We start from the raw sequence: 25564 nt of genomic DNA, 5'->3' as shown, positions 1-25564 counted from the left end.
GGCAGGTGAGAAGGAAGGGGAGTAGTTTACTCTCTTCAGTAGGATGGTCAAGTAAGGCCTCAGTGAGATGAAATTTGATCTAAGCTTTGATCTAAGCTTTGAAGAAACCAGTCATTCAGATACTTAGTATCAGGGAGAGGAAATAGCACAAGCAAAGACCCTGAGGTGGGAGTGTACCTGATGTGTTTGAGGAATAGCAACAAAGAGGGTCTGGAAATGAGGTCAGAAAAGTAATGAGCCTGGATTGTGTAGGGCCATGGGGGCCATTGAGGGACTTAGGCTTTTACTCTGAGATGGGAGCCATTGGCAAGCTTTATGCAAGGAAGTGACATGATTTGGTTTGTGTTCTGAAGAATTACTGTTACAGCTGAGAATAGCCTGCAAGGAGAGGGGGCAAGGGTAGGAACTAGGAGACCATTGTGGAGGCTTTTGCAATAATACAGATGAGAGAGGTTGGTGATTTGGACAGGATGATGGTGGGGGAGGTGGTGAAGACAGGCTGATTCTGGAAGTATTTGGAAAGTAGAGCTTGAATACTTTGCTAATGATCTGGATATGGGATTTGACAGAGAAATCAGGGATGACTCCAAGATTTTTGGCCTGAGTTAACTAGGAAGCTAGCTCAGGAGTTGCCTTTAGCTGACGTGTGGAAAGACTGAAGGTTGGATGATGTACATGGAGCCAGAGCATGGGGAGTGGTTGTCATAGCTGGTGTTTCAGGGTGGTGGCCTGATGCCACTGTGATGATGCACAGAAAAGGTGATGTCAACTGGTCAGGGTGTCCTTCTCCTGGACATACTGCAGAAAACCTGAACAAATGTCACAGCACTTTTCCATTTTCCTTTAATTATAAACCTTTTTATAGTTGTTCACCACTCATTATGTGGTGGTTTTCCATGACATTTGGTCAACCCTACCTGTGACGTTGTGGTCCTGTGGTTATAGTTCCGACTTGTGAGATGGCCTGTGTTTTTTTTTTTTTTTTTTTTTTTTTAAAGATTTTATTTATTTATTTGACAGAGAGAGAGAGATCACAAGTAGGCAGAGAGGCAGACAGAGAGAGAGGAGGAAGCAGGCTCCCTGCGGAGCAGAGAGCCCGATGCGGGGCTCGATCCCAGGACCCTGAGACCACGACCTGAGCCGAAGGCAGCGGCTTAATCCACTGAGCCACCCAGGCGCCCCGATGGCCTGTGTTTTAAGAGTAGGTCTAGTTTAACTCTCAGAAAGTGATTGTGCTACATTTCTATTATTTCCAAATTCTTGGAGTGTACCTGCTATCCTCATCTTCGACCACACCAAATGTGTCTTGAACCAAGAAGTCACTTTTATGTCTCCACTCTGCCATTCCCCAGGGCTTTGACTGGTTGGCATAGGTCTAATCAGAGTGATGTTCAATCAGGGACATCAGCCTTGATGGTGATAGGAATTCCTTGGGGTAATGCTGACACCCCAAGGAATGGGGACAGTCTAAGGGGCAGAAATGGATGTAGATGTGGCCTTGACAGTTACTACTTACTTTGGATATTTTGCTACTCCTTAGTATGGTCTTAAAAATTGAGATATACTTCTTCTTTCTCTTTAATTCTTTCTGCCAAATTAGTTTTCTTCAAAAGCCAATATGCACAAGCCTGCCTCCTATTTTCACTCAAAGAGACAGATGGTTGAAACCGACTCTAGCTAAATTTTGTTTTTTAAGTCTTGAAGTAAAAAATACACATGAGTATCAGAAAGGTTTAAGCCTTTTAGGACTGGTTGAGAAATCTGTTGCGAACACTGCCTCATACCACTGAGTTATCTATTCACATCCAGAAGACTGTGTGCAGGGCCGGGTGAGGGATTTTGCAGCCAAGCTTTTCAGATGGGTATTTGCTTTCTAAAAGGAGTATAAAAGTTGTGCTGATGGGACAAATAGCAAATTCCCAAATCCCAGGGTCATTTGGCATCCGTGCTGACATGATCTGCAAGAAACGCGTCATGGTCGTGCATTTCTGGCAGCATTGATTTTCTGCACTCGTACGGGCATTCATCGGTAGCCAGAAAAGCGGGTTAATCTTCGTAAGTACATCTGGCTTGATGTGCTTGTGCCTTGAAGTATCTAGGGATTTATTTTGTATTGTTTTTGTTGTTGTTTTGTTTTTTACTTTCTTTCTCTGGTAGATTTAACCATTTAAACAAATAGAGCTGAGCTTGCTTTGGTCATTCTGTGGTAGAGCGTTCTCACCAGCGCTCTGCGGATGGATTTCAGGTTACATGTGAACTTGGATGTTCATCTCTTGGCTCTCAGGGTGGTCAGAGCCCAGGTCAGTCTCCTGTGATAGCGAATGGCTTTCTCTGTTTACCCCAGTGTGCTGTACGTACAAATATCATCATGATCTGTGGGTGTCATGTCATGCAAAATGTTGGCCGAGACAGGACAAAGGTAGAGATACATTTATAATTGACAATTTGCCAGTTTTAAAATTGAGGTAGCTTAATATGCCTCAAACTCTTTTAACTGCAACTGACAATAATAAATAATATTTATACATAATACTGAATATATGTGCGTCCAAAACAAGTACCATGAACCAGTCATTGCCCTTCCCATGTGCCATGCATTCTAATAGTCCCGATCTGCTCATCACAAAAACTACCACCTGTGACTACCTGCTAACTTGAATTTGTAACTCAGCAGTGGGTCATAACCCATGTTTTAAAAGGCTATTGTCATGCGTATTGCAAGCTAGGAAAAAATTACCTGGTCTTGTACTTGTTCAAATCATTCCTGCTGTCTCAGAGTAGTTCCGAGCCCATGAAAGCAGGGCGGGGTAGCCCTTTGGCTGTTGGGTGACCAAAGGGTCCAGGTTTGCCTGGCATTTTCCTGGTGTTCACCCTGAAAAGCTGGCATTCAGAGAACCCCCTCACTTCCTGGCAAACTGGGATGGTTGGTCTCTCATCCTCTGGGATCTGATATCTGGCTGCATTTCCACCCTGACTTGGCTCCATCTGCTTTCGTATTCAGTGCTCCAGCCATATCACATTACTCGTCCCACAGACTGACCATTCTCTTTCCCACCTCCCCGCCTTTGCCCATGCGTCCCTCCGCCGGGGAGGCACCGCTCTCCTGCCGTCCTCCGGTCTCGTCTTCCTCTGTGAGGGTCTGTTATGTCACCCTCTCCACGGAACCTTCTTCCCGCATCCTTGTGAGCAGTCATTCCACAGACTACATTGATTTGCGGGCTCTTTGTGTTTCTCAGCTTTCTTATTCTTCATCGCGTGTAGAACAAACATGAGAAGGAAAACTGCTGATACGATGTGGGTGGCTATGGCAAGGAAAGAACACAAAGGAAAATGAATGAACCAAGGTGGACGCTGAGGCCAGGAGGTGGAGCAAGGGAGGATGGGAAATCCTGCAAGTACAGGCATGTGAAGCAGTTACGAGCATGTGCCCCAGGGGCCGGGGTTTGAGTCCTGGCTTTCCGCATGGCAGAGGTGCAGACCGGGTCCCTCTTGGGCATGTGCTTCTCCTCTCAGTGTAACATCAGCTGGGATTGATGGTTTCTAAAATCAGGCAGGCTTAATTACAAGTTCCTGAGAATTTTGTAGTCAGTCTGGGAGAGGGATGAATTAATTGGTTTTAAGATGCTGAGATGTCTTAATAACTTATATTTTTAGGAGAGTAAAACAGATTGACTCTGGAACATTTATATTGCTGAGTTATATTGAGAAAATCTATTCTGACTTCATTATTTAAGCTTTACAGTTTTTCCATCCCTTATTTTTATTAATGTGTCTGGATCATATTTCTTTTGGTATGACAGTTTAAATTTATTCTTTGTCGTGAGGTGCAAGGGCATCCGGGCGGCTAGAATTTCCCTGTTCTCTGTCAGGATAGGGCACCCACTCCGGGCAGACCCACTGGCCAGAGCTGGCTTGGTTTAACTGGGCTGCATGGAAGATCTGGCCCTTTTATGGGAAGAGCAGAGTCAAAGCCAAAGCTGGTCATGTCTGAAGATTTGCCTCTTACCAGTTATTTTAAAGATCAGCCCCACAGGTTACCCGAGAGTTGTTTATTTTTAGACATCTTCACTCCTCATCTTTGCAACCCAGAGAAACAGCTTCAAGTGCAAGACTGCTGTGTTCTAGGCACTGATGCATTTACATCACTGTTCAAAAGAACGCCCAACTGTCACTATGACTATGTATCCTTAAGGCATTTTGGGCAGTAGATTCTAGATTTCTGAATTTGTTGGTTGAGATAAACAACAGAGGCTGTCAATTATAAATAGAATGGATTTTTGGTAAAAATCAGAAAACCGAGATTAAAAATGTAAACCAGGCAGGACACAATTACATCAGTGGGTATATAATGGTAGTGATTTAGGAGAAACGATAGTTCAGTGGATCAGGCAATGTTAGGATCATGTGTTCGTTGCACGTTTGTACTGTTCGGTGGCAAGTCAATGCCCACCCCCTTCCTGTGGGAATAGAAATTGGTTGCATAGTTAGGGAGAACTTCTGAGTTTGGTCATTTATTTTTTTATTTTTTTATTTTTAAAGATTTTATTTATTTATTTGACACAGAGAGATCATAAGTAGGCAGAGAGGCAGACAGAGAGAGTGAGAGGGAAGCAGGCTCCCTGCTGAGCAGAGAGCCCGATGTGGGACTCGATCCCAGGACTCTGAGATCATGACCTGAGCTGAAAGCAGCAGCTTAAACCACTGAGCCACCCAGGCGCCCCTGAGTTTGGTCATTTAAAAGCTTGGTGCACTGACACAATTTAATGATGATTAGGAAATTCCTGATAGCAAAATCACAGATTTTTTAAAAAGATTTATTTATTTGAGAGAGAGAGAGAGCATGAGTGGTGGGAAGGGGCAAGGGAGAGGGAGACGCAAGCTTCCTGCTAAGCAGGAAGCCAGACTCCGGGGTCCATCCCAGGACCCTGAAATCACGACCTGAGCTGAAGGCAGATGCTTAACCGACTGAGTCACCTCGGCACCCCACAGATTTCTCATTTCTATCTAATGGTTGTTTAGCAGTTCAAGAGCTATTTCTTGGGCACTCACTGCCAGACAGTAGAAATACAGGCATAGATTAGACATGACCTGTCCTTTTGAGGGGCTTTCTGTGTAGCAGGAGGAGAGAATCCCATAAACAGGACTTAACCAGGCAGTGAGGCACGTGTTCCAGCAGACCATGCACAGGGTGCTCTGGGGCCACCAGCAAGGGAGTCCTGGGCCTTGGCTTAAAGCCCCCGGAGGCCTTCCTGACGGGAATGTGCTTGAGCTGAGACAGACAGAGGAATAGGAATCATCAGGTAATGAATGGTGAGAAGAGCATTTCTGGAATTTGTAAAGGTACAAAGGAAGGAAACATCTTGATATATACCAGTAAAATGTGAACTAAGAAGTAGAGGGATACGTGGACAGAGAGATGGGCAAAAAAGAGCATTTTCTGTGCAAGGTAGGGAGTTGGGACATGTTCTGCATTTCTTTTAAAAGTTTTTATTTATTTATTTGACAGAGAGACACAGAGAGAGAGGGAACACAGGCAGGGAAAGTGGGAGAGGGAAAAGTAGGCTTCCTGCAGAGCAGGGAGCCCAATGTGGGGCTCGATCCCAGGACCCTGGGATCATGACCTGAGCCAATGGCAGATGCTTGATGACAGCCACCCAGACGCTGTGTTTTGCATCTTTGAAGGAAGTCATCGAAGTGTTTTAGTCAAGGGAGTACAGTCGTCAGATCTGAGCAACAGGAGAGTCCCCCTGACACAGTGTGGAGGACGTGGCGAGCATCAGGGAGTAAGGCTAGTATGGGGACAGGAAGGTCAGCGAGAAGAGCACTGTGGTTGTCAGATGAGCCCCATGAAGACTGAGATTGGGCAGCATGAATAGACGAGGATAGCAAGGGCAGGCTTAGAAATATTAGGTGGCGAAATTGGGAAGCCTGGGAAAGACTGTGAGGATGTGGTGATTGAGGATTTCAGGGCTGATCAAGGAGAAGGCGGGACCATGAGGGGGCAGCATTGCACAACACACTTCATTGGATGGTACTTGGATAGTATGGCATAGCAGGAGACTTTCTAGACCCCGAAGCATGGCTTCACTACCCACAAAGGAAAGAGGGACTGTGTCTAGGTGGGGAATCTCGGGGCGGGGGCTGGCTTTCTATAGCTAGCAGTTATCGGGTGCAGTTTTTCTGGATAGGCAAATCAGGTCGGCTCTAAATGGCTAAAATATGCTTATCTGAGCTATGCGTAAAGCAACTGGATATATCAGAGTTTGTGTTTGGTGCCATAGGGTGTTGAGCTGATGGTTCTAGCTTGATGTGAAGAAGTAAACAGCGTAGGGAACAGTGCATGGGGGCCATCTTTAACCGTTTACATAACAGCAACTGTTTGTTCAATGCCCATGAGGTGTCCAAGATGAGGCCGAGGAGCCACTGGGCAGGTTTCCAAGGAAGACGACATCATGGTGTGTGGAGAAGTTGCCCCTTTCCATGTGCTCCTCAAAGTGCCCCTTTAGCTAGACAAGCTCCTTTCTGTTTGCTCTGAAGTCTTTGGAACTTCTAGGAGCCCAGATACGTAGTCTCATATCAAGTACAGTAGGGGAAACCTTCTTTATTTGACTTCTTTACCTGACCTCTGGCCTCGGCAGGCGGTAGTCTTTCACATGTATCTCGCCCTGACGTTGGGTGCTTCTGCAGGGCTCTCTGCACTGCCTCACTTCTTAATTCACTCTAGTTTCCCTCCTCATACTCCCCGGAGGGCTCTCATCTCCTTTCTTCTGATTCTCTTTCCTGGTTCCTTTTCTGTCCTAATTCTTAGTGACAAAACACTGCCCTCTGGTTGTCCAAACTGTCCCATCTTCAGTTTCGTACTCTTTCAAGGATGCTACTTGAGATGCGTACTTCCTAAGGACTCTCGACTTTGCCTGATATTAACTCCCAAGATAAGCTATGACGTGAATGGCTGATTCCCTTAATTGAAGAACGATTCATTTAACAAAGAGAAGCTTGTTGAGTCTCTCAATGGGTGGAATGCACTGTCGGGGTGAGAAATAACGCAAAATTTCCCAGAACTTTTTGGCAATGATATCAATGGTTTTTGAGGCCTGTGAGTTCTGAGAGCTCTCATCTCTACTCTGTTAACTAGATGAGAGGGCACATACGCTCTGGATTGATTTTTCTCTCTAGCATAATGGGCCTCTGTGCGGAGGGCTTGAGAGTCTCTTCTGTGTAATGTGCCGCGATTGCCCGTCCCTGATGTACAGCTTCAGCAGGACGATTGGGGGAGCTCAGGATCCTGCAACAGGGGAAGTACACCAGAGATAATATGCAGACACAACAATCTTAAATATAGCTCACAGATCCAACAGGAGCAATACGAGAAGCTTAATTTAGAAATATGGCCTGATTTTCCAGTCAAGAATTAATCCAATGTGAGTAAAATTGCGAAGAGCCCAGAAAAATTAACATAGATATTTAACTATATGTATGTACTGAGATTTTTTAATCCTCCCACCGATCAAAAACAGTAGTTCTCTATTGACATAAATAAATCCTTTGTATGTGGATGAAACTCTTGCAGTCTTGGGGCTACCCAGTATTGGCTTTGGTGGTGTATTTGGGAATTTCAGAGGCAAAGCCTTTCCTCCCAGTCAGCTCTCCCATGCAATTTACATTTGCCACCACCAGGTGGTGGTAGAGAGTGACTGCGAGGTTGGACTGATCTGATGCTACCATAAAAGCCTTCTGATTAAGAAGAGCTTCCTTTTGACTAAAATGGGTAAAATCTTGAATAAGTAAATACCAAAAGAGAAGCATTATTTGGCAAAAGTATTCAAGAATAAGGAGCTCTGGTATTTCCAGCTCTGATATGTCCACTTAATGGTAGTGACCTTGGATAACTGCATCTCCCTTTCCCTATTTATGGGTAAAATACTAGTACTGGGTCATATAACCTTTGAAGTTCTTGTCCTGAAACAAACGTAAAATTGTAATGGTTAAAACAGCAAAATTAAAAGAATGAACGAATTAAAGAGTTTCACGCAACAGGGAAGTTTACATTTTCTTAGTAACCATTTAGCTTGCCTTCTAGCCGGGCTGAGGCCCATGAATTTGTGCATGTAGTGAGGGGAGGGGGAGAATGAGGAGTGAGAGAGGGCCTCCCAGTTTCTCTTCCTTATCAATGACCTGGCTTAAGCAAGTCAGAAATGAGAAGTCTTTTATATATAGTTATGGAGCCCTTCCTCCCTAGCCTTCCGTAGGAGCCTTCGTCCTAAAGCCCTCTGCTTAGGGTCTTTACAGCAACACTTAGCACATTTCCTTTCAGTCTCTAGAGGCTTCAGAATCAACTCCAGCTTATCAGAAGCGGGTAAGGCAACGTGTGATCTGAGACTTCCTGGGGATCCCAAGATATGTTCGGGACTCCGTGAAGTCAAAACTATTTTCACAAAATATTATTTTTCTTTGTCTTTTCCGCCATAGTGACGTTTGCAGGGACAGTGTGAAAGTAACGGCAGGTGACCCTGCTGATACCTTAGCAGTAATTGAGACAGTGACGCCACGCTGTACCAGTACCGGCTTCAGACTCCCCTGCCACACGCTCGCAGTTTAAACAAACAAGAGTGTCCCTCGTGAAGCAGAAACAAAAATGTTAGTTACATTAAATCTCCACCCTTGAGCGCAGTCCTTACTATGTGATCGGTGGGAACACAGAAGTCACTTCTGCTGCCTCCCAAAGCTCAGTGGCTGTCTCAAGACAGGATTTGTGCAACAGTGTGAGTTACGAGCTACACTAGCTGCGTTTGTCCCTGGAGCACTATGTTTACCTGAAGGAACAATTCACAAACTATGATTATTCAGACTTGGGTATTTGGCAGCAATTTTATCAACAATCAATGGCATGAGGTTGTCACTTCAAGAACGTAACTGGCAGTATTTGTGGCTAATGATAAAATTTGAGCTTTCATGCAAAACTTAGAATTTTGGAAAATTTCTGTCTGCCACCATGACAACTTGACCATTCCTAGAGACGTTTCTGAAGTTTGGTAGTGACATTACCAAGTTTGATTTGGGGGACATTGTACAATTAAGTGTGCCAACATTTGAGAAGTCTGGATAATTTTCTGAATAATTTTCTAGATAACAAATGTATAGTGTCATAACATCATACACGAATAAAAGATTCATTCAATGTTTAAGATAGACCAATAAATTTTAATGTAACAGAGTACAAAAAGTTCCTTGATTGATGTCATTGCATATTCACATGGCAACTTCAAGAAACTGACATTTGTTGAATTTTGGTGTAATACTGAAGAATATCCAGAAATACCTTAAGAGGCTATTTTTTGGAATACGTATTTATGTGAGATCAGATTTTCTTTGTAAGTACAATAGTATATCACAATAGACTGAATGCAGAAACAGCTGTAAGAATCCAGTTGACTTCTATTAAGCTAGATATTAAAGATATATGTGAAAATGTATTACTCTTCTTACTGTTTTTTTTTTTTTTTTGCCTTGGAAAGTATGGCTATTTCTTCATGAAAATTTTATGTTACTAAATAACAAGTTTAATGTTATTTTAAAATGAATTATTAAATATTTCCAGTTTTATGGGTTTTAATTTTTAACATGGTTAGCGTTGTTAGAGGTAGCCCATATAAACAAGAGCTCTTTGAGGTCGCTGAAGAGGAAGGGCATCATGGGATACTGAGACCAAAGTGTTTGCAAACTGCTCATCTGTAGTGCCAGTAGACCAGGCCTAGGCATCTGTCTACTATGAAGTGGATTTTATGAAAGTTTGTGTTTACAGTGTGCTAATGGCTGTGAAAATTTAGCAAATAACCCTCCCACATCTTTCAGCAGTCAACCCCCTCTTGAAACTTCCACAACCGTCCTTTTACAGAAGGTGAGGCATCGCTGTAAAAATGGACAAATGGCTGTGGTCCGTAGCATCCCTTGGCCACGTACCCAAGCGGAAGAAGGCAGCTGTATTTTATGAAAAGCCAGGCAGGTGAAACAAGGTTGTGCAAGATCAGATTTCGTTTGCATACCTAGTGGCAGATGAGAAGTTCAGTGGCTCATAGTAAAGAGCTGACAGGAGTGATTGTTTCCAGGCAGAAAAAGAGAACTTGTTTCTGGGTATTTTTTTCAATGAGTTTGGCAACAGCTGGGCAATGATTTAAACCTCTTAGGATTCTGACTTAAAGCTTAAAAATACATTTGCATATGCCAGCATTAGAAATGGAATCTCAAACTGCTGCCAACGTAGACAACCGAAAGGAAATAGAAGTCTATAGTGTTCAAAAGCTAAGCCTTGGGAGGGTCTATTACTTGGCAGCTGTGTAAACAGAACTAAACCCTTCGCTCCTCCTCTGTTAGATACTTGGTTCTAGACAGGACTAAGCCATCTCATGATGGTATGTGCCAAAGGGAAAATGTAGGCCGTGAGTCTCACTGGGTTCAAGAAATGCTGAAAATCTTTTTTTATGGATGTGTGTGCGCATTAGAAGTGTGAAGGAGGGCGCCTGGGTGGCTCAACTGGTTGAGCGACTGCCTTTGGCTCAGGCGGTGATCTTGGAGTCCCAGGATCGAGTCCCGCATTGGGCTCCCTCTGATCCTCTCCCTTCTCATGCTCTCTCTCTCCCTCTCAGGTAAATAAATAAAATCTTAAAAAAAAAAAAAAAAAGAGTGTGAAGGAGATGCTAGGTTAACTGGAAAGACAAGGACAAGTGTGAAAATGACTTCTGGGGGCACCAAGGGGTTCAGTCAGTTAAGCATCAGACTCCTGGTTTCAGCTGAGGTGTGTGATCTCATGGGTCATGAGATCAAACCCCACATTGGGCTCTACACTCGGTGGAAAGTTTGCTTGAAGATTCTCTCCCTCTGTCCCTACCCCCACACAAATAAATAAATAAATAGATCTTTGAAAAAGTACCTATTTCATTTTTTCCTTCCTCAGTGTCCATGTTTTTCTCTCTCATGTCTTTCCCCTTCCTTCCTCTCCCCAGCTTTTCCTCCATTGAGACTTAGGCCCATGAGGCATTTCTATGATGGAAGAACAGAAGGGACCTTCCCTGCACCTAAGTTCATTAGAGGCAAACCATGTCTCCATGTGCCTTTCCGTCCTCTGGGGAAAGCTGGGGACATAAGGGAGGATGCTTAACTGGACAGCTTGATATGTAACTGCTATGTTCAACAGGAAAACTGAGAAGAATTTTACTACTATTAGATTAAATGACTACATTTAATTAAAAAAATTTTTTTTAAAAATTTGAGTAACATTTCTTTAACCACGTACCTTCCATTTTATAATCCATTAGATTGAGAAGCTCCTTCTATTTGCTCAGAAGCGCCTTAGACTGTCTTGGAGCACAGACTGGGTTTTCTCACTCTGACTATATTGCTACTAAATCAATTGCATGCTCTACCTTTAATGTATTTCTCACTGCAATGTTTTTTTTTCCCCATTTTATTTTTTTCAGCGTAACAGTATTCATTGTTTTTGCACAACACCCAGTGCTCCATGCAAAACGTGCCCTCCCTATTACCCACCACCTGTTCCCCCAACCTTCCACCCCTGACCCTTCAAAACCCTCAGGTTGTTTTTCAGAGTCCATAGTCTCTTATGGTTCGCCTCCCCTCCCCAATGTCCATAGCCCCCTCCCCTCACTGCAGTGTTTTTTCAATGATTTCAGTGAATGTTGAATGATGACTTTCGTTATTGAATGAGGATGGACTTAGCGATGGGGGAAAGAGTTGACAGGATTAAAAAAAAAGGTAATAACAATAATTGTAGAAAAAGAAGAGGAGGAGAAGGAAAAAGGGAAGTAGAGAAGGGGGAGGAAGAAGAGGAGAAACAGCTTTCTGTTTCTAAATCTGAAGATCTAACTACTTGGGTTCATTTGCCAGGCATCATTGTAAGCTTTTTACTTACATTGATTCATTTACTTGGATCAAATGGCCGTTTACTGGGATCAGAGATGGGCTGAAGCAAAAGTTATGAGAACTGAGACATTTGGTGGAGGTGAGTTATAGTGAAGCAAGGGAATAAAGAGTAAACCAGGGTTAAGGGAACTTTGTTAGCTACAAATATTTATGCCACAAACATGCTTCTATATAAATTACTTTGAATTTCTCCATCTAATTTGTTGAACTACTCCTGATATTTCTACTTCACTAAAATAAAGTATATCCACAATTTATATTTTGAATCAAAAGTAGAGGTTTTCCCAAATTGTATAGATTGTCTTCATTAGTCTTGTCTTCCAGTGTTTATGAGACCTGTCTTCTAAAACAGTATAAATGTTAGATGTCAATGTTTTAATCTTGGACAATGTGATGTTACAAAGGAATTGTTTTTCTTCTGTTATTGTTCAGTTCAGTCATCTTCCTATGTCCTTAAACCTTATTAATCATTTGTTATTTTCCTCTCTGTGGTTTTTGTGGGGGTTTTTGTTTTATTTTTTGCCATTTCCCTTAGAATATTAGAGTCTTTGTTATTGGCTTCTAAGAGATCATTTATGCCTGAGGATGTTAACTGTTTGCCATGCCTTGCAAATGAAGTACCATGGTTTCTTGCCAACATTTTGGTGTGATGTTTTGGGTTTTGGTTGCACAGAAGTTGTGTATTGAAGTATAATAATGTTCTGCATTTAAAAAAAAAAAAGGAAATCAGAAGTGGGGAAATGAAATTTGACAAAAAAAAAAAAATTATAGGGGTTAAGGATTTGTGTATGGAGCCCAGAGGAATGGAGCAACTGATTTGAACTTCTGGATCTCTCTGGATGTGGTGGGAGAGAGAACCTGGAGGACAAGAAAAGAAAGAAAAGTGGTGAAATGGAATTGTGCACAGTGATAGAAGAGCTGGAGAATTTGCAGGAGACTGAGGGTTACGATGCAGAGGTGGAAGGAGCTATGAAGCATGGGTTGGATAAGAGAGTGTGGGCAAGGGGAATGTCACCCACAGAAAATGCCTTTGGAATATAGGACCCAGTGATGAGGAGGGCTGAGCAGGCATCATGAAGGTGCATCATTGGACCTCGGAATGGAGGTAGTCAGCGAGGCTGAGCTGTAATTGGCCCTAAGCCAGGACGGAGTTAAGCTGTAGTTGGCTGGTGGGTGGCAGACTGGGGTGATGATCAAACAGGGAGGAGACTCACATACACCCAGAGGTGGGTTTGATTTCTCTACTTGACCCCTTGCCAGCTTGAGATGAAAGAGGCCAGCTCTTTGTGCACATGAAGTAAGTGAGCAATAATTAGCAGCTGGCCGCTCTGGCTCTTATTTTCTTAAACTGAGAGCGTCCGGATTGCCTTTGCAATGACCTGCATTCGCCACAGGAAGCCCTATAACTCACGTCGCCCGTGCTTTGCTCCGCAATTTGCTTTGCTTGATGTGCAGGGAGATTGAGTGAGTCAGAGCGGCAAGACCCCCTGGAAAGCCTGTGGAGCTCAGCGCTGACACTGCATTTCGTGTCTCTGCTGCAGCCATTTACTACGTGTAAAGGCCCATTCATTTACCCTAATGTGGACTTTCCAAACCCCTTGCGAGGTGTTCTCTTGAGGTTTCTTATTCTCCTAGGTGTTGATGCGAAGTGTCTATTTTGAAGTAGATCCAAAAAATCCGTAAGTGGAAGGTACTCTATAGCTATCTTTTGCCACTGTGGCTCTACAGCTTCTCAAAAGTGTAGTGTGTTATTTGAAACATCACTACCTCATATTTTTTAAAAGTTCCCCTTGGTGTTTTTGTTGTTTATTTAAAAAATTTTGCCTCTGTGGCCAGTAACACCAACTGAAATGACCCACGTTCAGACATATTTATTAGTTGTAAGAAGAACTTTGCCTCTTTGCACAAATGTACAGAAAATATATATTATTTCCTACTCGTGAATGAAGTTTTACTACAAAATCATGACAAATATAAGATGTTGTAATTACGTGGTTTGTTCCTCCGTGAGCATAGTGGATAGCTGATGTCGTGACAGGCCTTTCTGGTGGACCAGAGGAAGGCCAATGAGTTTTCTCTGAGAAGTTTCCACTGGCTGAGGATAGCACCAAGTGACACACCTATGCTATAGATGTGATTGGACATTTCATTTCTGACATCTCCGACAGCCAAAAAAAAAAAAAAAAAAAAAAGTCAAAAATAAAATGGCAAATCTTCCCACAGGGGAAGAAAGAGAAGCTATACCTTCTCAGGCGGCTTCTGGAATTAGGTTCTAATTTTTTCCTGCCAGGATTTTTGCCCACTGGTGGTAAAAATTATGGGCAAATAATATTTTAGTGACAAACTTGACTTTTATCAGCTCCATGGTTTCTCTTAAAAAAAAAATCCGAAGATCTAACTATTGGATTCATCTTCTTCCACGTCAGCCATCAACCGGAGCCGGACAGAGCTGCCTCCGTCAGGCAGGTGCTTCCTCTCTGGCTGCCCTTCGTCACGGCTTTGCTTCTTCATGTGGTCTGCCTGGCTCCCGCAGGACCCAGAGTGTGTGACTCAGATTTCAGCTTCGTACGTGGATGACTCTGCGCCACGGTTCCAGTTCCCATCCAGCTTCTCTTCCCATCTGTACTATTTTATCTTTGTTTTCTTTCTGCCCAGAAACTCCGCTGACACCCAAATTACAGCCTGCTCCACGTTGTTTCATGATTTCCTTCTTGCCTTCTCTTCCCAACTCCACTGCTATCCTCCTTGCTCTTTTAAAGGTGAGTTGTTACTGAATCTTCCTCTTTGGCTTCCATACCCAAAGGCTACCAAGAGTTACTTCTTCCTTCTTGGTGCGCTTTCATCCGCCCACATTCCCCACACTCTGTCTCTCCCTCCGCCTACCATCCCAGTGCAGGTGCAGTCGCTCCAGACTGATGTTGGCACCAGTCTCCCAGCAGCTTGCCTGGGTTCCAGTTTCTGCTCCTGTCTGTTTCCCAGACAGGGACAAGAATAGGCATAAGCAAATTCCATCTTTATTTTGTCACTTGCCCTTTCAGAAAGCTGCAGTGATTTCCCATCTCTCATTACACCAAATGGAACTCACTTTTCTGTTTTCCCAAGGCTTTCCCTGTTGTTGTCCCACATATCCATTCTTACCAACTAAAGTTTATATTTTTCTGGGCTTGGATTCATCCACGTCTCTTTGCCTGCTGGTTCCCATTCTATAGGTCTTAGCCTATCTGTATCTTCCCTTCTTTGCTAGTTCCTGACTCCTGTGATATCCAGCCCATATTCTACCTCCTTCTCAAAGCATGCTCTTGCTCATTCTAATAGATCTTAATTACCCTTTTGCTCTGCATTCTGCCTAAACTTGTGGGTCAGCAGAATGGATTGACTCTGCTGCCTTAGGTCTTGCTGAGCCTCCATTATCCAAATTGCAAACAAGGCATTAATCAAAATACTGGTCTCCTTGGATTGTTCTGATTAAATGCAATAATAAGATAAAAACGCCTAGCATTTAGCAATCCATAAGCCAGTATCGCAGAGAACATTTCCAGCAGCACCACATGCCTAGGAAGTTGAATTATGTAGTCCTTGAAGGAGACAATCTGGTTTTGGTCATCTTTGTACTCTGATGTCTTATAGAGTGCTGAGCATGTATTAGTTATTCAACAATTTTTGTTGAAAAATGAAGATAAGATGTGATCATGAATTGATTACAAAGATTGATTATCGTGATTACTACTGGTGTTATGTCATAAGTCTTTGCCATCACACCGTGAGCAGGAATATGTATAGTAGTTAGCACAGTATGTTTCTCAGCTGTGTGTGTTCCTTGGGAAGGGTGTCTTAGGGTGACTACAGGTTCTTGATTACCTACCTTCTAAAGGCAGTGGCAGGAAGTTTGAAGCATTTTTCACTGTTTTGTATTCTTTGGTTCTTTTTTTTTTTTTTAAGATTTTATTTATTTATTTGACAGAGAGAGAGATCACAAGTAGGCAGAGAGACAGGCAGAGAGAGAGGAGGAAGCAGGCTCCCCGCGGAGCAGAGAGTCCGACACGGGGCTCGATCCCAGGACCCTGAGATCATGACCTGAGCCGAAGGCAGCGGCTTAATCCACTGAGCCACCCAGGTGCCCCTCTTTGGTTCTTTTTTGCCTTTCATTGCTCTGTCATCTACTTAGGGATTCATTATATATTCATCAGAGCTGCATATATATAATATGGAAATTAATACTCATGACATTTATGGATGTTTGTATGTGTGTGTTTTCTTTATTTTAGGAATTTGGGTCAGAGAGGGTTTCTTCATTTCTCAGTGTTTCCCTTTTCTTAGTTTCCAATTGAGAGCACAAAAGAAACAAATATAATCATTGGCAATTTGGTGAGTCTTTTCCAAACTCATTTTACTTGCAAATATTTCTGGAACCCTCACCACCGGCATCACCATCCCCATTAATGTTAAAATTAAATTTCATCCAGATAAATTTCCCCAAGAACTTGCCATGGTGTTAGCTACTGTTTCATGTGTTCATAAACATTTCTGGGCCAGGAAAAGTGCCTGGATAAGTATAATCACATTCAGTATGCAAATCAAGCTTTTATAGAAATAGGATTGTACTGGAGATGAAATTAATTGTGACAGTTCGGGAGGAATTTTACAGAAAAAGAAGATCAACATGTTAGGTCTTTAGCAGCTGTCTTCCCTGATGCATATAATGTTAGGTGAAATGAAATCTCTGTGCCCAGGCTCAGTGGAGACATGGTTATTGAGTCCATAGATATTTGAGCAGGACACATCTCTAAGGGTTCATGACAGCCTGTTTTCTTTTCTTAGTGTGGGGATGAATTGGTTCATTTTCATCTGAATTGGAAGTCATGGTGAAGGTGCTTTTTTGATTCTCTTATTTTTTTTATTTGTTAAGAAACTTGTACAGAAAATGTCTTGCTTATTCTGAGGTTGCTATGATTCTGACCACCAGCAGAGACTATACCATTGTATTGCTTCAAATATTTATAAATACATAAATTTTGGGAAGTATTTCTGTAGCGTGAGACCAGACCTAACTTAATCTGTTTCTTTGATTCTTCGACGTAGGCTAAGTAATACAACCTGCTTTGGTCAAAAAGTCACATTTTCAAGCTTTTGAATGATTTTTTTTTTGCAGTGATAATACAGAAAAGTTATTTTTATGCACTCACATTTTTTTTTCTTTTCTTATAAGGAAACCAACATGTCTGACAAAAGTGACTTAAAAGCTGAGCTAGAGCGCAAAAAACAGCGCTTAGCACAGATAAGAGAAGAGAAGAAACGGAAAGAAGAAGAGAGGAAAAAGAAAGAGGTAAATACTGGTTATTGGGGTGTTCCAGGGAACAAGGAAAATCACTTGATTCTGAGGGGCCGGTCAAAAGGATACAAAGAATGCTCTAGAAGAATCCTTTTATGATTTCTGAATAAAATGAGTGGATCTCTACATACTCAGACTCCCAAGGTCATTGTCACCTGCTACGCGCTGCTGGTCAACCATCACCCATGGGCCAGAGGTCCCCAAGCCCAGGTTCACCCCAGACTTGAGTAGAACGCTGGAAGTGGTCTGTGAAATCTCTGCTGTTAGATATTTCTTAACCTTTCTGTAACTCAGTTTCTTATCCTTAAAATGGGAATAGTAATATATTTTTTTGTGGGTTGTGAGAATTAAAAGAGTCAATCTTGTAAAGCACTTAGTAGTACCCAGGTTCTGCTTAGTGTTTAATATGTGTTAGTTTTAAGAAAAAAAAATTTTTTAAAAAACTACCAGCAGAACATTTTAGGAGAAAAATAGAAAAAATGCCAGTGGATTTCCATGGCTTCCTAAGGGGTATGAGTTTTTCAGGGCAAAACAAGGATTGTAGATCCAACAGAAAGAAAGCTGCATTTCTCTCCCTTGGTGAAAGGGTAGATAGGATAGTAATAGACTCTGCTCTGTGGACATAGAACTATGACATATTAAGGCTAGGAGAGATTTCAGAGACTTTCCGCTGAAACCCTTCTTTATGTCAACAAGGCAACAGAAGCCCAGAGATGAAATGTAGCTTTTCTGTCTGTCACACCCAGATTCCAGGGCTCTTGCTCCCCAATTCTGTGTGTTGCCGGCATGTGTTTTCTTCTACTGTCTCCATCCAACAGATGATTTATTTTTAATTCTCCAATTTGTCGTGGTCGCGTGGAAATAGCCCACGTCTTGGACAAAAACCAGATGCCAAAGGTAGTTTCGAATAGCTTTCTGAGAAGGAAACTTTATATAGTGCGATACACTTTGTGTGTTTAGAAACCAGAGCAGCTTCCGTACTCCAGAGTTCTTCTGTAAGGCAAAAGAAAATGTGTTTTGATGCCTTCCCATCTAAGTAAGTGTTGTTTCATACAATAAGGCTGGGAGACCAAGGTAACAGATCTACAACAATTATTTTTCAACAAAGTAAAACATAATTGCCATTGCGTTTTAGCCTTCTGGCATCTCGCATCTCTCTGTCCCATTACACTTTGATTGATGCCCTGGTTTATTTTGTCCTTGACAGTGCACATAACGTTTTTCTCTTGGAGATCTTTGCTGTTATATATGCAGTCTTTGAGTGAGGCAGAGGTGAGAATTGACAAGGAATGGCTATTCATTTCCACGCAGAGCCAAAAAAAGCATTCGGTGATTATGCTTCCTTTCCTTCAAATGTCAACACTTAATATAGTTTTAAAGCACCTGTTATCCTTTACTAATAACCAGTTTCCTTTTAAACTGACATTCTAATATCCAACTTGAATTTCATAGAATTACTACAAAATGCGATGTGGTATGGGAAATCTGGCTCCAAATTATGCTGTCTGCTTCGTCTTTGTCATTTTACACATTTGGGAGGAAATTACAGGCAAACAAGACCGACTGAAACAGGCCACCCTTTTTGTTTCTGTACCAAGCGGCTTTGCCTGATGGAGATTGGGTCTGTTACACAACAGACGGAGCCCCGGGAGAGGGGCAGTGGCAGGTGGTGGGACGCGTGTTACACCTGAACTCTTCATATTCCTGGGTCTAGAATTAAAGCCACAAGGTTTTAGTTTCTTCCTTTGCACAGGTTGAAGCCTGTGATACCCTAACTTTGCCTCAGGGACTCCTGTGCCATTCAGAGCCCTCATTTTCCATTTCAGAGGTTTTAATTCGAAAGATCCCAGTGGGGCCAGACTTTGGGCTTCACGGGGCTATACCAACTTTAAAGCCTGTCCTGGCCCTCAGCAACCTATTTCCCCCTGCCACAGATATTTCCTTGATTCAGTCCAAGTACCTTCTGTAGGCTCTGATGGCTTGGTTTCTCTGAGCAGACATTGCGGTAAGACAGAGGCAGTAAAACTCAGTGGTTATGCGCAGAGGATTTTGGGTTAAATGCGGCTGGGAAACCCAGCTCTGCCCTTCACAGGATGGCCTAAGAGGGAGTGTGGGACTTTTCTGACCCTGCTTTCCCTTTTGTAGAATAGAGAAGAGATCACAGAGTTCTGTGAGGAGGATATGAGGAGCTCCTGGAGAGCAGGGAGAGGTACACAGGAACTGGTCAGTAAGAAATGGCTGATATTCTGCTTCTGAGGTTGACTACCAGAGTAGGAGAATGCCGCCTGTAACAGCTGGCTTCTTTGTTTATTGGGACTCTGCAGACGAGGCCATCTTCCAAAAAATGACCCATTTTTGGAAAGTCTTTTAATTCAAGCCTTCTGGTTTCCTGGAATTATAGCATTTTGCACCTACAAGAAACCTGAAAATAATCTATTCTTATCTTTTTTTTTTTTCAAATGAGGAAACTGTGCCCCAGAAGTCTAAGTCTTAGAGGTAGTTGCCCCCCCTCCCCACATTTCCAGGCTCAGCAAGGATCCCCTCTTCCAGCCCATGGTCCCAAAGAGAAAAAGAAGGGGTCTTTTTTTTTTTTTTTTTTTTAAACCCTTTCTCCAGCTTGTAGTGATTGTTGGGTCCTGGACAGACATGACCGCATTCTCTTTTCTCCCCCACCTCCTTTCTCCCTAAATCCACATTCTAGCCAGTCTCAGCTACATACATGTCACCTGTGGGCCAGCCACACTGTCTCTTGCTGAAGAGTTTATGAATATTCTCCTCTGCTTGTACCATTCTCCCGCTTCTCCTTATTGTCCTTCACGTGGCTGTTAACTCCATGTCTCTCTGTTGTCCCCTCCAATGTTACATCCTCCAGAAAGCCTTCTCTGATACCTTTCTCCCCACCCCCATGACTAGTTAGTCCCGCCCCTAGCTTTGACCTCATCAAACCATTTAGCACAGAGCATTGTATTTGCATCTTCACTTGTCTTTGTCTCCCAATAGAGTACAGGGTTTTGAGGACCGGGCTGGTGTTTTTCATTGAGTCAATGTCTAGTAAAGATTGGGCCACGTAGTAAGACTTCAGTAAAGGATTATAGAGTGAGTGCTTGAATGAACACATAAACTAGATAGCACTAGTCTGGGATGTGGCTTACTGACACCCTTTCCAAACATCTGGAATTTTTTCCTATAGGTATCATTGGAAATTTTGATCTTGAGTCTATGGGATGCTCCAGGCAGATGTCACTGATTGCTTTTTAAGGTTAAGCTTTTCTAGTTTTTGTGGTGTTTGTAGAGAGTTAGAAATAACCTTCATCTTACAGGTTGGATATTCTTAACTCTCTTTAGGCTTATATTTTAAATAAAGTAAATTTAGAATAGAAAGGGACCAAAATGCTCGTTAATGGTAATCTGAGTGACTGTTTTTACCATGACTGAAAATTGGTGTGATTTAGGACCACCCAGGCTGATGATCTCCACAGAATCTAGAAAACTGTACATGTATAAAATTACCACTCTGCTGCTTTGGAAGTCAGCAGCTTTCTTGGTTGTGGTATGTGGAAGAAATCTGATTTTAAAATAAATATAGTGGCTACCATTTAAGATTCAGACCCAATTTCAGGAAAAATTGGCTTTAATGTCATGAGGTGTGCTGAAGCGGGCCACCCTGAAGTTCAGTCCTGTCCTTGGCCTTCTGCTGAATCGCTGTAAGGTAGGATGGACGGAGCCTTCCTGGGCCTGTCCTCACTTGTTCCTTTAATAACTGTGGAGCCGTCTTTGAAAAACTGACTGACAATTCTCAGCTGACAAATTTTCTTTCTTTGATTTTCCTCTCTGGGTCTCAGCTGTGATTACTCTTCACAAACAGAAATATCATTTGCTGGGAAAGACACCTAGCACATTTTTTAATTGCTAGCACTGCAAAATCACTCCTATCAAGCCATTAAAATAGATTAGGATTCTGTCGTAATTATATAGGGAAAATCAAAACTTTCATGACTAATGTACTTGGTATAGCTCACTGCCTTGGATGGAGTAACAAATTTATTTAGTTTAAGGTGCAAATTGGTAACAGTTAGGAATTGCCTTAATTTCCAGTAAGCTCCAGTCTAATTGTGCATCTTTCGTGGTCACCTTTGAGTGCTTGTTAGCTTCTGTTACATCTAGATGGACTAGATGTAACAGTTTCATCTCTATCTGTGATGTTGCCTCTTTCCTGAAGAACTAAGGAAGGTAGAAGGCAGAGTATGAGTTATAGAGGCACCTAATAAGAAAAGGAATGACATTTTGGAGGTGGAGTTCAGAGGTACATGTTGCGCATGCAACATGCTTATGCATGTTGACGTGTGAGTTACCCTCTTGTGCGTTTCCTGACTGCTTAATGATTAAAGTTAGAAAACGTTAAAAAAAAAATTCTGTGCTTCTCTGCATAGGACATACATGACAGAAGTTAGAGATGATATGTCCTATGTTCATTGGGAAGGAAAGGACAAGGCAAATCTTGTTCTGTTCACTCTGTTTAAGCTCCATTAGAGCCTCTCAGTTTCATTAGCCCTAGTACTCTGTTGTCCTTCAGGAGGTTTTCGTTGAAAGAGTGAGGCAAGGTTAATGATTTTTTTTGTTGCTAGGATATGCACATGGCTTTGTCAGGAGCACTGGGCCCCTGGCAGCTCAGAGGACTCCCTCTAGCAGCAGTGCTGACGCAGAGCTTGCGGACTGGTATGCAGTTGGCAGAAATTGGCCTGAAGGATATATAATTCGGGAATTCTATAGTTACAGAATAACAACGACCAAAGACAGGTATTAGTTCATTTATTCAGTACATTTTTAAATGGAGCATCAAATGTGTCAGGCCGGGATCTAGAAGTGAGGCTACATGGTGAGAGGAATAAAACATGGACCTGCCCTCGGTAAAGCGGGCAGTCCTGTTAGGGCTGAACGCTTCACTGTGAAGCCATCTTGTTTCCTATTGGCTTCCTAAGATGGATTTTGCTTATCTTAGTTTTTGCGTTTGTGTTTCAGTAGCTGCCATGGTGACTCCCTTCCCTTGGATTTCCTCTGTCCTTCTTTCACCTCTGTGATCTGTGAATGTCGCTTGGGATCCTCACCCTGCAAGGTCCTCTTCCTCATTGTAGTTCTCTCTTGGCCTCCGTTGTGCACATACACTTTGGAACTTGCTTCAGTAGTTTCAATGTTAACACCGGAAGACAATGTGAACTTCGCTGTCTTCACAGATAGAGATGAAACTGCCATTTCAGAATTTTGGGTTCCGTGAGAGTGCCTGAAATCCTCGCAAGCTCTCATTCGCACTCATCAGCCCCCATAATGGCAGTTTTCCCTCTCGTGACAGAGAGACTTTAAAAATAGGAGAACATTCTAAGCCTGAGGCACATAATAACAAAAGTGTCAAGCCCAGCAGTACGTGCGAAGATGCATTATGCTTGTGATCAGTGTGTAGGTTATCATCCGGGAGTAACGCAAAAGTTGCATAAACTTTTTCTACTTTAGATGCCACAATGTAAATTGTGCTCCGGGGCCTTGAAATGTACTCTGCACCCTTGAAGCAGATAATATGCTTGTTAGAGTGCCTAACTCGGGAAGGAAGTTGTGTCTGGTAACTGGATAATAGGTTTTTGACAAGCTTTAAGACTGCTTCACTTTTGTAAACTCACACAGATTTGTCCCTACGTAGCTACACATCAAATACAATGTTACCATGTTTCAGATGTGTGACAAATGCCTTGTCATAGTAAGTAACTGTGTTAGGAAAAAGAAAAGAGACCCAGAAACCCACCACTATTGATGTCACTGTTCTATAAAAACCACAAATGGGGGATAGGCTCTGTCTAAGAGAGGCTTACACAGGAGATGTTTTTGTTTTGTTTTGCTTTTTTGTTTTCTGGTTTTTTTTGTTTTTGTTTTTGACAGGATTTGGGAAAGAAACTTCTTGTAAATGATTTTTTGTTCTATATTTTTCTAAATGATAATTTTTTCCTTTGAGTTAATATGGTTAATGGAAGCCTATGAAACTCAGAATTAAGTAATGCATATCAATATTGCTCACATGCCTTAATAAATACTGTAGTCTGGTTTATTTTAAACCATGGCAAACTTAGATCACTGATACAAAGAGCATATTTTACAGTTACAGATTTCATAACCAATTTTATTTTCTAGCCAGAGCCCAATAATCCGTTGTTTGCATAATTCCAACATGGGGTGTGAATATTACAAACATACATTCATCAAGAACTGATAGTATGTATTCCCAGAAGGGACAGCGAGATCGAAAAAAAAGAACTAGAATTTTCTTAAAAATCCATATCCCAGTCAAATATTTAGCCCTGACGGTTTCTTTCAAAACTGGGTGAGAGAAGCTTTCTTTCACACCATGTGACAGAGGCAGGGAAAAAAAAAAAACAACACCTCCAACCAAAAGAGAAATTACCGGGTTAGCAATTATTAAATGGAGCAGTTACAGTGTTTTTTCATCCTTTATACACATGATTATGTCTATTTAGGGCTTTTGCTTGGTCTTCACGCCATGCATTTACCATTTTCAGTTTGAGCCAGGAAAAGCATATATTTAGTTCTGTTGTTAACTTTTCTTTCTGCCATCTACTCTTTTCAGGCTGATATGCAGCAAAAGAAAGAACCTGTTCAGGACGACTCTGACCTGGATCGCAAACGCAGAGAGACAGAGGCTCTTTTGCAAAGCATTGGGATATCGCCGGAGCCCCCTCTAGGTACTTAAGCAGTGCTACTGTTTTCTTAAATTTGCTTGCATGGGCTATACCATGTCCAGCGTTTACTATTCTTTTATGTCTCTCTTATTTTTATTTTTATTTTTTTTATTTTTTTTAAGATTTTATTTATTTACTTGACAGAAAGAGGTCACAAGTAGGCAGAGAGGCAGGCAGAGAGAGAGAGAGGGAAGCAGGCCCCCTGCCGAGCAGAGAGCCCGATGCGGGACTCGATCCCAGAACCCTGAGATCATGACCTGAGCCGAAGGCAGCGGCTCAACCCACTGAGCCACCCAGGCGCCCCTCTTATTTTTATTTTAAAGGAAATTCTGTGGCTTACAGTTCAGGTGTATTTATTTTTTGAATTGAGGGGGCTGGAAGGAGATGGGGGACCAGACTGTAGAGTTGGTAGCAATTTGCAGCTTGTTGACTGATTATGTGGTCAACCTCTCTACTGTGGACTAGTAGATTATTTTATTCTTGTTAGATGAGTTGCCACATGATAAATACAAGAAATCATGGAGTTTTTAACTTAAATTGTTCTTCCTTTTCCTCACTGAATCCCAGCGTCTCTCTGCCAACCTAAATACTGTCAATCTGGTTATGAATTTCATAACCACCACAGGCATAGAGGGATGCCATGATGAAAATAGAAAGCTCAGAGGGAAATGTGAAGGAAAACTGAAAATAGTGACAGATTAGCAGCTACTTAACAAGCTTAAATTTATTCGACTCTATTGTAGATCATGGTTTCACTGCTAATTGGCATTCTCCCTGCAACTCCCCTCCTCCACCAACTCATTCATTCGTAGTTAATTGTCCATGATCTCATTTTGTCAGTAGGGTTTGGATAGTGAACTATTTGTTTCATTTGTGTTAAAGGTAAACCTCTACATGATGTGTTTTTTTCTGTCACTTAACTATATATCTTTCATGTGATAATTTATTTTGTTTTCTTTATCCATTTGCTTTCCATACATTTCAGGGTAATCTTAGGGTGTCTGTAAAACTACACGATACCCAATATAGTTTAAAAAAAAAAAGAAGGAAAGAAACTTTAAAAATAATGTTAATGTATCTAAAAAAAGGTAGTATCAAGTCTCCATTTCAAAATGTTTCATTTTCTTTGAATCCAATCATTGGCTTTTATATTAAAATAAGTTTTCACTTATTTCCGTAGTTACTTAAACGAGGAATAAAAGTTATCCCATGTATGACAAAATGACAAGTATTTTATAAATGTAAATTTAATAAGCCTATGAATTATTTAGTATTGCTGGATATAATCTAATATACATACACAAACCTAAACCACCATAAAAAAACATTTTATACTGAACCTCAGTTTGTATTAGATAAAATCCTGTGTCTCACAATGGTAGAAGAAGCCCCTATAGGATATCGATTAATCTGTTTGGCTTCTTTGTAGTATAGAAGATGTAGCCTGTGGGATGTTTGACTGATGGGCCTTCTTTGAGGAGCTGATAGACTTTTTAGTACTTAGTTGACCTGTGGCATAATTTACACGCTTTACAATAATCCATTATAGTTTTGCCTC

General features: G+C 41.9%; 1 protein-coding gene across 4 annotated transcripts in view; it reads left to right on the top strand.

The window, feature by feature from the left end:
* Nucleotides 1–25564, top strand: part of DYNC1I1 (dynein cytoplasmic 1 intermediate chain 1) — a 301726-nt gene that overhangs the window by 15005 nt on the left and 261157 nt on the right. For 3 of the 4 annotated variants that reach the window (XM_046021163.1, XM_046021165.1, XM_046021162.1), the window contains 2 exons: nt 17144–17260; nt 23895–24009. In XM_046021163.1, the coding sequence (XP_045877119.1) occupies nt 17153–17260; nt 23895–24009 (223 nt within the window). In that variant the 5' untranslated portion in view covers nt 17144–17152. Of the gene's footprint in view, nt 1–1897; nt 2056–17143; nt 17261–23894; nt 24010–25564 lie in introns of those variants that run through there. The other variant, XM_046021164.1, reaches the window with a different exon arrangement.

This window comes from Meles meles, chromosome 10 (assembly GCF_922984935.1).
Source record: "Meles meles chromosome 10, mMelMel3.1 paternal haplotype, whole genome shotgun sequence".
NCBI classification, from domain to species: Eukaryota; Metazoa; Chordata; class Mammalia; order Carnivora; family Mustelidae; genus Meles; species Meles meles.
This window is presented reverse-complemented; position numbering and strand designations above follow the sequence as displayed.